Raw genomic sequence first — 12282 nt, forward strand, 5'->3', positions numbered from 1 at the left:
TAGCTGAGATTTGGAAACAGCCTAAGTGCCCATCAGCAGATGAGTGGATTAACAAACAGTGGTACATCTACACAATGGAATATTATGCTTCTGTAAAAAAAAAAAAAAAAAAGAACTCTTACCATTTGCAACAGCATGGATGGACCTGGAAAGCATTTTGCTAAGTCAAATAAGCAAGTCGGAGAAAGATAAATATCACATGATCTCACTCATATGTGCAATATAATGAACAACATAAACTGATGAACAAAAATAGATCCAGAGACATAGAAGTATTGACAGACTGTCCAACCTATGAGGGAAGTCAGAGGAGTTTGGGTGGGGAGGGGGGAGAAAGAGAGCAAAAAAAAGGATTTGTATGCATGCATATAGTCATAAGCCATGGACACAGATATTAGGGGGGTGAGGGCATGGGCAGGGGGCTGGGAACTGCCATGGAGAGGTCAATGGGGGGGGGGGGGGAGGAGACATGCAATAATTTAAACAATAAAGAATTTTTTTTTTAAAAAAAAGCTTTTTAGAGATATTCTTTCTACAATTATATTTAACATATCTACACTAATAAAAGACAAACATGCAAATTGACTGGACCTTTGCTATGCCTTATGCCATGCCCACCAGCCAATCAGAGTGACTATATGCAAATTAACCCAACCAAGATTGCAGCCAGCAGCCACGGAACTGAAGCAAGCAGGAGGCTTGGTTGCCCCAATGATGGAGGAAGCCAACTTCCTGCCTGCCGCGGCCAGCTCTGAGCTCCACTCAAAGCAACAAAGTTTCAATGATAGGAGGTAAATAAATCCCAGATACCTGCTTTCAGCTGGCCATGGCCACGGAGCTGGAGTGAGCAGGAGGCTTCCCTCCCACCCACCCTGGCTGGCTCTGAGCTCCTCTCAAGGCTACAAAGTTTCAATTATAGAAGGTAAATAAATCCCAGAATAAAAAAAAAAGGAGAGGCTGGGAGCTTCCATCATTGGAGGGCTTGGCCAGACTGAAAACAGCACTCAGCCCCTCACCCAGGCTGGCCAGGCACCCCAGCGGGACCCCCACCCTGATCCGGGACATCCTTCAGGGCAAACCAGCTGGCGCTCACCCGGGCACCAGGCCTCTATCCTATATAATAAAAGGGTAATATGCAAACTGACCCTAAGAGCAGAAAGACTGGGAATGACTGGTCACTATGACACACACTAACCACCAGGGGGCAGATGCTCAATGCAGGAGCTGCCCCCTGGTGGTCAGTGCGCTCCCACAGGGGGGAGCTCTGCTCAGCCACAAGCCAGGCTGATGGCTGCCAGTACAGCAGTGGTGGTGGGAGCCTCTCCTGCCTCCTCAGCAGCACTAAGGATGTCCTACTGCAGCTTAGGCCTGCTCCATGCTGGCAAGTGGACATTCCCCAAGGGCTCCTAGGCTGCCAGAGTGATGTCTGATTGCCAGCTTAGGCCTAATCCCCTGGGGAGTGGGCCTAAGTCAGCAGGTGGTCATCCCCTGAGGGTCCTAGACTGCAAAAGGGCACAGGCCAGGCTGAAGGATCCCCTCCTGAGTACCCAAATTTTTGTGCACTGGACCTCTAGTTTCTTTATAATATATGTTTTTATTGATGAGAGAGAGAGAGAGAGAGAGAGAGAGAGAGAGAGAGAGAGACATCCAAGGGAGAGAAACATCAATTGGCTGCCTCCTACTTGCCCCTCTGGTGATTGAGCCTGCAAACTAGGCATATGTCCTGAGCAGGAATTGAACCAGCAACCTTTCAGTGCATGTGATGATACCTATCCAACTGAGTCACACTGGCCGGGCACATATTTCTTAATAAATTCTATTTCTTTATTCTTATAATTATATAATATAGAGAAAATAATTTTTCCCATGAAGCCAATATAGCCTAATTTTCTTTCAGTTTAGTACATTGTACCCCAAAATATCATTATTTTCTCTGTGTGCCATGTCATTTAAAAGGTTGAGAAGTGCTGCCTAGTCCATGGAGAGGTAATATAGGCTCCATCTCTGTGGTGCTCCCATGGTCCTTCAGACCCTGCAAAATTATATACCACATGCCTCTACCAGCTCAGGATCCATTACCCCACATACAAAGTGTATTACCTCCACCTAAAGAAAGCATGACTTTGGGAATACCTTCCTCCCATTCTTTGAGCCAGCTCTGAGTAGACTATCTTGAGCAGCAAGATTTCTGAGCTCTAGGCCTTGGGCAGCAAACTTCACAGCCAGGCCCACCAAATTCCAGGATTTAGTGGTAGTTGATGCATGTTCCAACCTTTCCTCACTACTGCTACTAGAATGGGGTATCATAAGACTGCCTTGGCCAGGCAGGGGAGGTAGTGGGGTGGAAAATGATAGAACCCACCTAGTTTTTCTGTTGGTCCAAGGCAGAGGGACCCCTTACCTCCTGGTCCCTATAGAAGCAGCGTCCCGCCACTGAGTCGCCAGACATTATGTACATTTGGGAGTTAGTCATTAGCATGTAGAAGGTAGTCGGAGCCATGAGTGCCCTGTAAATTCCTGAAAATCAAAAGTCCCAAACTTGTAGGAAAAAAAAGCAAGAATCTTACGCTGCTCCTCACCTTACTCCCATAGATGAGATGTTCCCCTTCCCTGTCCAAGAGACAGGTTCCTGAGTTCATTTCTTTCTCTGCCCCTTGACTTAAGGCTCAGAGATCTCTATTTCCTGTCCCCTCATTACAGTGTTTCCCTCCTTTTCCAATGAGTCATCAGCACAAAGCCTTGGGATCACGCTGCCTCAGTGACCGGAGGAGGCAGCGAGTCTCTCCAATTTATCATGGCAGCCTCATCTCACTCCACCTCTCCTTCCAGATGCTCATATTGGATGCAGGTAGGAATCCTTATATGTGTCTCTGCGCTGTTAGGTAAGGGAAAGGAAAGGAAAAAGAGAGGGAAGATGGAAGCAAAAGTTTGACAAAAATACAAATGTTAAAAGATCCTGGAAAAGTAAAAAAGATAACTTTATTCCATTTACTAAGTACCAGGAAGTGTATACTAGGCATTTTACTTGATCTCCTGGTCCAAGCCTGTGTGTGTGTGTGTGTGTGTGTGTGTGTGTGTGTGTCTGTGTGTACACCTAAGTATAAATGTGCATGTGGTGGGATAAAGATTGAGAGAAAATGAAAATGCCCATAAGGTAAGCATAAGTTCTTAGAGCCTCAAGATAATGTAGAATAATATTGGCAAAAATTAGCTTGTATGCCCCAATTTTCTCATCCCATGCTCATGGCAAACAGTATTAATGATTCTCAAATATCTTTTCCACTGAGCTGCATTAGATTCTTTCTCAACACAGTTATCCAACTCCCAATCCAGAAACATCAGAGTTCCTATGTGATCCCTCCATCCTATGGACAAGGTCAGCACTTGACCTGAAGGGATTAACGTGTCTATTATCTATCTCCTGCCATCACATTCCTCAGATCCCTCCCCACAGGGTGAGTTAAGTGAGGAGCCTAGGGCCCAAATTTTAAAGAGCCACTTGCTCTCAGGATTGTGTGGACCCCAAGTGAGTGCATCCTCAAAGTTTCTGCCCTAAGTTGTTTGCTTGTCTCATTTTAGCTAGCCTAGACCTCCTATGTCTAACATCTTCTGCATCCTCCTAGCTCTGTGTGTATGTTCAGCTCAGAAAAGAGATCCCCATGACCCAGAAACTATCCACTTTCAGATCTTGTCCCCAAGAGTTGGTTATAAGGAAATAGCCAAATGTATACGCAGTCGATCCCACTTCATTTACCCAAATCCTGCCCCAACCCACCCTGACTCCATCTCTGTTCTCTTTTCAGGAGCATTCCAAGTCCAGGGGCCCCATGAACCTTTGGTGGCCATGCTGGGTGGTGAAGCAGAGCTGCCCTGCTTCCTCTTGCCTCCTCAAAATGTTAAAAATATGGAAATAAGATGGACCAGATCCCTACCCTCCCAGGTGGTGCACCTGTATGAGGATGGAAGGGACAAGCCCGAGGAAGCCATGGAGGAGTATTTAGGGAGGACAGAGCTTGTGAAAAATGTCATGCCTAAGGGGATCGTGGTGCTGAGAATCCTCAATGTCCAACCCTCTGACAATGGGCAGTATCGCTGTGCATTCAAAAATGGCTCCTTCTACAATGATACAGTGATTGAGCTAAAAGTGGCAGGTAATGGCCCACATTTATTGCCCTGACACCCCAAAGGAGTGAGTTTATTCTGGGATGGGCTGCTCCCTCTGATCCAATTTTTCTGGGAAATATAAAGAAATCATAGGAGAAAGGGAGATGGACATTACTTCTATTCACCCCATTACCCCATATATCCTGCTTGGGGCTAAGTAAAAGATAGTAAAGAGACACACAGTGGGAGTCAAGCAATAGGCAGGGGCCATTTGTACTGGATTGTGTTGGAATCCTCTCTAGCCCAGGAGTCTAGGTTTCATTCTCTGTTGCTAAGATTTCCTTAGAGCCTCAGGTTCCTGTTCTGAGGTCTAGGAGGCAGCAAAAACTCTTGAGAAGCAGGGGAGGCATGTGTGTGTAGGAAAATGAGCTTAGGACCTGACTCTTCCTCTTCCCAGCTCTCGGCTCACATCCTCAGTTCCATGTGGAAGTCTCTAAATCCCGACAACTCCAATTAGAGTGCAAGTCAGAGGGCTGGTTCCCTCAGCCAAAGGTCCAGTGGATGGACTCTGAGGGGGGAGAAATTCCAGCTGAGTCTAAGACTCACACCCAGGACAAAGGCGGCTTATTCCATGTAACAACATCACTGCTCCTCAGAGAAACTTCTCAGAAGAATCTGACATGTTCCATCTGGAACCCAGTTCTGAATCAGAAAAAGGAAGAACAATTGTTCACAACAGGTCAGTTTTCTCTCTCCCCTCACAGTGGCCACAAAATGGGCTTGATGCTCACACTCCATGGTGGTGGCAGCTATAAGCACATAAGCTTGGTTCTGCTCTCTTCATCACACCCACACCAGTCTTGCTGCCAGGAGCCAACTTCCCTTCTCTTTTTTCTAACTTCTCCCATCCTTTCCTGACAATTTTCCAGTCTTCACCTATTTAACCTCTCCATGGAATAGGACCTTCTTATCTTAGTCCATTCAGGCTGGTATAACAAATTACCACAGGTGGGATGGCTTATAAGCAACAAAAATTTATTTCTCACACTTCTGGAGTCTGGATGTTCAATATCAGGGCGTCAGCACAGTCAGGTTCTGGTAAAAAGCCCTCTTCCAGGTTGTGATAGCCAATCTTTCCATGTGTCTTCACATGGTAGAAGGGATAGGGAACATGAGGGGGTTGCAGAGTGGTCTCTTTTATAAGGACACTAATCCCATTCATGAGCTCAGGACCCATATTGGGCATTGGGATTCAACATATGAATTTTGAGGGGACATAAACATGCAAACCATAGCACTCTTCACCAAAAAACACTTTCAGATTTTCTCCTTCCTAGCCCTCTAATAGGCCAATCTCTCGTGCTTCTTATTTTATGTTTCTCCTCAGCCTTTTTTCTTAAAACCTTACCCAAGGATATGATACATTTATTGAATTTTAGAGAGACAGAGAGAGAAACATCAATATGAATGAGAAACATCAATTAGTTGCCATCCATACACACCCAACCCAAGTTTGAACCCGCAACCTAGGTATGTGACCTGACTGGGAACCAAACCCACAACCCTTTGGTGTACTGGACAAAGCTCCAACCAACTGTGCCACCCTAAACCTTGCTGTATTCTCCTTCTATCTAGATGACCTATTGAAAAAATACTATGAGCCTAGATGCAGATCAAATTCCTGCTGACATGCAGTTATGACTGTGATATATATATATATTCAGTTCTTTCTTGATCTCTGCTAGATCCTGTTGTCACAGTTTTCTTAAATTTTTGTATTTCTGCTTTGTGATATTCCTTCGGAGAGGCTACTATTCATTAATAGGTTTTAAATTTATGGCACATCTTTAGCTATAATATTTATCCATTCTATGGCTGAATTTTTCTAGTAAATCATGATTATCTTTTTCCATGTGTAATCCTTCTACTGTTGCCAGTTTTATTGTTTTATTCACTATAGCATGCACTGTATTTTCCTGGACCACCTATTTCCACAAGTTTCTTAAGTCAGAGAGGCTAATATGTCTTCCAGAATAGCTTAGATAACTTTACTAGATAATGTTTTCACATGATATTAAAGAGATATGAATTTGTTTCTGCCTTAATTCTGTGTTTTAGGCACTTTTTCTCAACATCAGCTTCTCTGAGTTAATATTGCACCTGCTGACTGAAGAGTAAGTAGAAGTTGTCCAGTAAGGCCCAATTGGTGTACCTCAGTATTTGAGCATGAACCTATGAGCCAGGAGGTCACGATATCATTAGGTTGTGGGCTCCATCCCCAGTGGGGGTGTGCAGGAAATAGCCAATCAATGACTCTCATCATTGATGTTTCTATCTCTCCCTGTCCCTTCCTCTCTGAAATCAATAAAAATATTTTTTAAAGAAATTGTCCAATAAGCATGGTTAAGGGAAAGGCAACAAGTGTTCCAGGAATAGGGAGGGTACAGAGACCCCCTTCATTTCAATCGCCTACTGCCAGTGTCAGACCGTGAGCTTGATCTAAAAGTGAACATGTTTCAGTTCTAAAACATTAAACCCCAATATCTCACTGTTTTAACACAATTTAACTTCAAATTCTTCCAACTTATACTTTATCTCTTTTTACATAGGATTGTCAGCCACATAGAGACCTCCAGTCCCTTGATTCTTTCATGCTGTCCCAGGCTACCAGCTTCAACCTTGAATAAACCCCATGGGTTACCTCCCTGACCTACTCTTTACTCAACACTCTCAATTGTGTTGCATATTATTACATTGATACTCTTCCATGGAAGAAATGAATTTATTTGCTTACTTTTATTTTTATTTTCTGAACACGTAAGCTGAGTAAGATAATATTTGAATGGAGGCTTGAACTTACTAATTAGCCATACATTGAAAGGGAAATGGAAATAGATGGAGGATCCACAATGTATTCCTCTTAGAGGGAACATGACTGGGGATTCGCTGAGCAAGAAGTGAATGTGGGAACAACTATCTTCAGGGAAACTGATAGTGGGACATCTGTATTTCAGTTGCTGAGCCCGACAGTACAACGATCATCATAATGGGTATCATCTTGGCACTTCTGGTACTGCTGACTTGCATCACCACTGGGCTTTATTTAAACAACTGTCTCAAAAACCGGCACAAAACCAGGTAAAGGGTTTTTTGTTGTTGTTTTTTGTTTTTTTTTTTTTTCAGTATACAATCATCCCTTCTCAGAGGTATCTGTCCTTCACTTTTCTGCTTAGGAACAAGACCAAAATCAGCAAAGGTTCTGCTCAGAGGAAGTCACATCAATGAGACTCTAATACCTCAACCATAAAATATGGAAAATAAACTTCATTTATAGAACCTCTGGGTGGATTAAAAGATACATATTTACATAAAGCATACTTGCTTTATACCAATACAAAGTCATTAAATGAAAGCAATTATTATTATTATCATCATCTTTATTATTAATGTTGTAGGATAAGGAGGAGAAAGATAGAAAATGGTGGAAAAGTGATGGAAAGACCAAATATTCATGATACACTAAATATGCATGAGGCATATGAAGCATTCCTTTATGAAGTCTTAAATTGACCACCGATAAGTAATACTCATTTTGGAATCATATGTCTCTTCCCCAGGAAATAAGGGTACCTCTGGCTAGTCTGGCTCAGTTGGTTGAGCATGGTCCCATGCACTGAGATGCAATTGGTTCAATTTCAGGTCTGGGCATATGCCCGAGCTGGAGGCTCAATCCCTAGTAAGGGGCATGTAGGAGGCAGCTGATTCATGGATCTCTCTCATTGATGTCTCTCTTACTTTCTCCCTCTCCCTGCCTCTCTCTTGCTCTAAAATCAATAAAACCATATTTAAAAAAAATAAGTGTGAAATTTATAGCTGTTCCTTAGGCCAACAAAGAGCTACATCTATCCTAGGTATACTTGCTCCACAAGTATGTGTGTTGGCCCCAGATAACACATTACAGAGCCCCCCTGTTCAAGATCACTTTAGTCTTTAAAATCACACATCAGAAAAAAGGATTGATGAGGCAGAGAAAAACAGGACATATGAACACTGCTCAATACAGGATTTGCATGGTGTGCTTGCAAACTCTCTTGATGTGTTAATCTACTTCATCTCTTTCCCTTGACTTCTTGCTTTATTTTAAATTGATTAAATAAACTCTGTGTATTTTTAAATATGTTTTTATTAATTTCCAAAAGAGGATGGGAGAGGGAGAGAAAGAGAAACATCAATCAGAGAGAAATATCTGCCTCCTGCATGCCCCCCACTACGATTGAGCCTGCAACCTGGCCATGTGGCCTGACCAGGAATGGAACATGATCTCCTGGTTCATGGGTCAATGTTCAACCACTCAGCCACACCAGCCTGGATAAACTCTGTGTTTTGAGCTTCTTAATTTGGCATAGAGTTTTTAAAACATTTTCTTGTTACTCTTTTAATGTCTAAAGGATCTGGAGTGAATCCTCTCATGCTGATACTAGGATTTTGGGTGTTTTATCTTTCTTCCTTGATCAATCCATCCAGAAATTTATTTATTTTATTCATCTTTTCAAAGAACTATCTTTGATTTCATTGAATTTTTTTATTGTCTGCTAATAATCTTTCATTGACTTTTGCTCTTATTTTACTTATATTCTTCCTCCTTTGTGTTTTATTTGCTCTTCTTTTGCTAGTTTCTCAAAGTAGAAGCTTCTTAAGTGATTTTTTACCTTATTTTTTTCATAATATAAGCATTTAAACATTTAATACTATAAATTTCTCTCTAGAAGGGTATTATGCTAAGTGAAACAAGTCAGACAGGGAATGACAAATACCATAAGATTTCACTTATATGTGGAATCTAAAGAACAAAATAAATGAATAAGCAAAATAGAAACAGACTCATGATATAGAGAACAACCTGATGATTGCCAGATGGGAAGGGGGTTGGATGGTTGGGTGAAATAGATGAAGGAATTAAGAAGTACACATTGTTGGCTACAAAATAGCCACAGGAATGTAAAGTACAGCATAGGGAATATAGTCAATAATATTGTAATAACTATATATGATGTTAGATGAGTATAAGATTTACATAACTTAAGTTATATAAATATCTAACCAATATCTGTGCACCTGAAACTAATCTATACTGATAAAAGGGTAATATGCTAATTAGACCAGATAGACCAGACGTCTTCCAGACATCCTTATAGACAAAGCCATGGTGGCGGGCTGAGGCAGAGGTGGTTAGGGGCAATCAGGCCGGCAGGGGAGAGTGGTTAGGGGCAATCAGACTGGCAGACAGAGGCAGGTAGGGGTGATCAGGCAGGCAGGCAGAGGCAGTTAGGGGTGATTAGGTGATTAGGCAGGCAGAGAGGTCAGGGGTGATCAGGCAGGTAGGCAGGTGAGTGGTTAGGAACCAGTGTTCCCAGATTGTGAGAGGGATGTCTGACTGCAGGATTGGGCCTAAACCAGCAGTCAGACATCCTGCAAGGGGTCTCAAATTGGAGAGGGTGCAGGCCAGGATGAGGGACCCCTCCTCCCTTCATGAATTTCATGCACCAGGCCTCTAGACTATATATATAAAAAGCTAAGCCACTGGCCTACCAACTGGCCAGCCAGTAGGTATGATGCACACTGACCACCAGGGGGCAGGCACTCAACGCAGGAGCTGCCGAGTGACAGCAACTTTGCAGAGTGCCCTCTGACACTCCAGGACCCCTTGAGGCATGTTGGACTGCCAGTTTTGGCCTGATCCCTGCAGGCCAGGCCGAGGGGCCTCCCCTGCCAGAGGGACCCCACTCACTTTGCAGATGCCCTTTGAGCCCCAGCGCCACCCCAGGTGCAACCAGCCAGGGAGGGGCTGTGGAAGGTTGGCGGCAGGGCATGTCCGGCCCATCTCTCCCAGTCCCACCCCACTGGCCACCTTCTAATTAATTTCCTTTCAATGTGCACGAATCCATGCACTGGGCCTCTAGTATAAAATAATATTGAATGCCAAAAAAATACTTTAACATTGGGGCTATCGGAACCTTCCATTTTAGATGAGTTTGTGAACAAATTAGACTATTTCACAGGGATTGACCAATTCTTCTCTCCAATATCCACATTTCCACTTAAAAATTTATCATTAAAAAATCTTGAAACCTAATTAAAAATAAAATGTACTATTTATACATTTTATTCTATCATTAAAAATATCTTTTAGCCTTAGCTTGTTTGGCTCAGTGGCTAGAGCGTTGGCCTATGGACTAAAGCAGTGGTTCTCAATCTGTGGGTCGCAACCCCTTTGGCGGTCGAACGACCCTTTCACAGGGGTCGCCTAAAACCATCCTGCATATCAGATATTTACATTATGATTCATTACAGTTATGAAGTAGCAACAAAAATAATTTTATGGTTGGGTCACAACATGAGGAACTGTATTTAAAGGACCAGAAAGTTGAGGACCACTGGACTAAAGGGTCACTGGTTCGATTCCAGTCAAGGGCACATGCTCCCATTGCAGGCTCAATCCCCAGTAGGGGGTGTCCAGGAGGCAACCAATCAATGATTCTCTCTCATCATTGATGCTTCTATCCTTCTCTTCTTCTTCCTTCCTCTCTGAAATCAATAAAAAATATTTTTTTAAAAAACTGCTCCTCTTCCAGTTATATATATAATCTTTGAACCTAATTCAAAATAAGGTGAATAAATTGTACAAATGAAATTTCCTCCAGAGACTGCTTTACATGTATCTCATGAATTTTAATGCATCGTATTTTTATTATTCAGTTCAAACATTTTCTAATTTTCCTTGCTATTTCTTCTTTGATTCATTGGTTATTTATAAATGTGTTAATTTCCAGATATTTAAGAATACTCAAGATAATTCTAGTTTAATGCCATTGTGGTCAAAGAACACGATTTTCGATTATTTTAATCCTTTTAAGTCTACTGAGACTTATTTTCTTGCCCAGCATGTGGTCTACCTTAGTGCCAGGGTTCTTGTTCCAGCATCAAGAAGGGTTCAGGAATCTGGAGAAGGCTGTGAATAGATGTTAAATAATAGGAGTCCAGAGACTAATAAAGAGTCCTGGGACAAAGTATAATCTTGAAAGGCATTGGGAGTCAGAGGAGCTTAGCTAGCTTCTTCTTCTCTGGTATTCTGCTCCAAAAATTCTAATCACCTCCACTACCTTGACCTGATCTCTGTCTCTTTATCTTAATAAGGCAGCTCTGCCCATGGGATTCTCCTCTTTGCTATACAGTCTAGAAATAGTCTCAACACAGTAAGTTGGAAAAATTGTGCTGTTTCTTTTTGCTTCAGGATCACAACCCTGTGCTGGCTGTGTCTGAAACAGTTTTTTAAATATATTTTGTCTGAATTTTTAATTGTTTATTCCAGGAGAGCACATCTAGTCACAGTTACTTCATTCTAGCTGAAGTCTGTCTATTACTCTCTTTCTACAGATGAGAATTTTCCTTTATCTTCTATGACCCTGTTAAAGATCCACCTGCCTTTAGAGTCCTGGGCTGGGAGAGGAAAGGTCAGGGGTCCTGAGTGTCCAGGCACCAGTCCCAGGACTAGGGTGAACTAAGACACAAAATTGGAGGGAGACACAATCTCAAATTGTAAAAATGTTGCCCCTGTTCCTACATGACACTGAGAGTAAATGCCTCCTTAAATTGTGCATTCTGGGCGCTTCATTTGCCTACACTAGTCCCAGCTCTGCCTTGCACATTCTTGCTAAGTATGCCAAGAAGCAATGCCCAGAATTCTCTTTACTTGGATCAATTTTCAAGGTTGAGTTTGCAGTAAGCAACTCTGAGAAATAAAATAATTTCTTCTCTGAACAAAGAACAAACTTGTTTCCTCTTGTTACAAAAGATGGAAATTCCTGGGTGCCGCCTCAGTCACCTACACCGCCACTGCCATCACCGAAGCCCCCGCCAACGAGGTTGCTGCCACCAAAGCAGCAGGGGATACGGCCGCCATCGTGGAAGCCACCACCACTGAAAGGGCTGCCATCACAGAAGCCACCATAGCCACTGCCACCGCCACCACCACCACAGCAACTACCAACGTTATGGTGAACTAGGGCCATGGTCGGCAAACCACAGCTCGCGAGCCACATGCGGCTCTTTGGCCCCTTGAGTGTGGTTCTTCCACAAAATACCAGTGCGATTAAAACTTTGTGTCCCATGCACAGAAGT

At 42.8% G+C, this 12282-nt stretch overlaps 1 protein-coding gene across 2 annotated transcripts in view; it reads left to right on the top strand.

Moving 5' to 3' along the window:
• Window positions 1-12241, top strand: part of LOC139017384 (putative selection and upkeep of intraepithelial T-cells protein 1 homolog) — a 28527-nt gene extending 16286 nt beyond the window's left edge. For both annotated transcript variants that reach the window (XM_070425714.1, XM_070425715.1), the window contains exons 4-8: window positions 2701-2848; window positions 3804-4151; window positions 4562-4843; window positions 7119-7242; window positions 11957-12241. In XM_070425714.1, the coding sequence (XP_070281815.1) occupies window positions 2719-2848; window positions 3804-4151; window positions 4562-4843; window positions 7119-7242; window positions 11957-12167 (1095 nt within the window). In that variant the 5' untranslated portion in view covers window positions 2701-2718 and the 3' untranslated portion in view covers window positions 12168-12241. The remainder of the gene's footprint in view (window positions 1-2700; window positions 2849-3803; window positions 4152-4561; window positions 4844-7118; window positions 7243-11956) is intronic.
• The last annotated feature ends 41 nt before the right edge of the window (window positions 12242-12282 follow it).

Source organism: Myotis yumanensis, unplaced genomic scaffold, assembly GCF_028538775.1.
Source record: "Myotis yumanensis isolate MYYU_CA2020_CCGP unplaced genomic scaffold, mMyoYum1.0.hap1 SCAF_10, whole genome shotgun sequence".
Lineage (NCBI taxonomy): Eukaryota > Metazoa > Chordata > Mammalia > Chiroptera > Vespertilionidae > Myotis > Myotis yumanensis.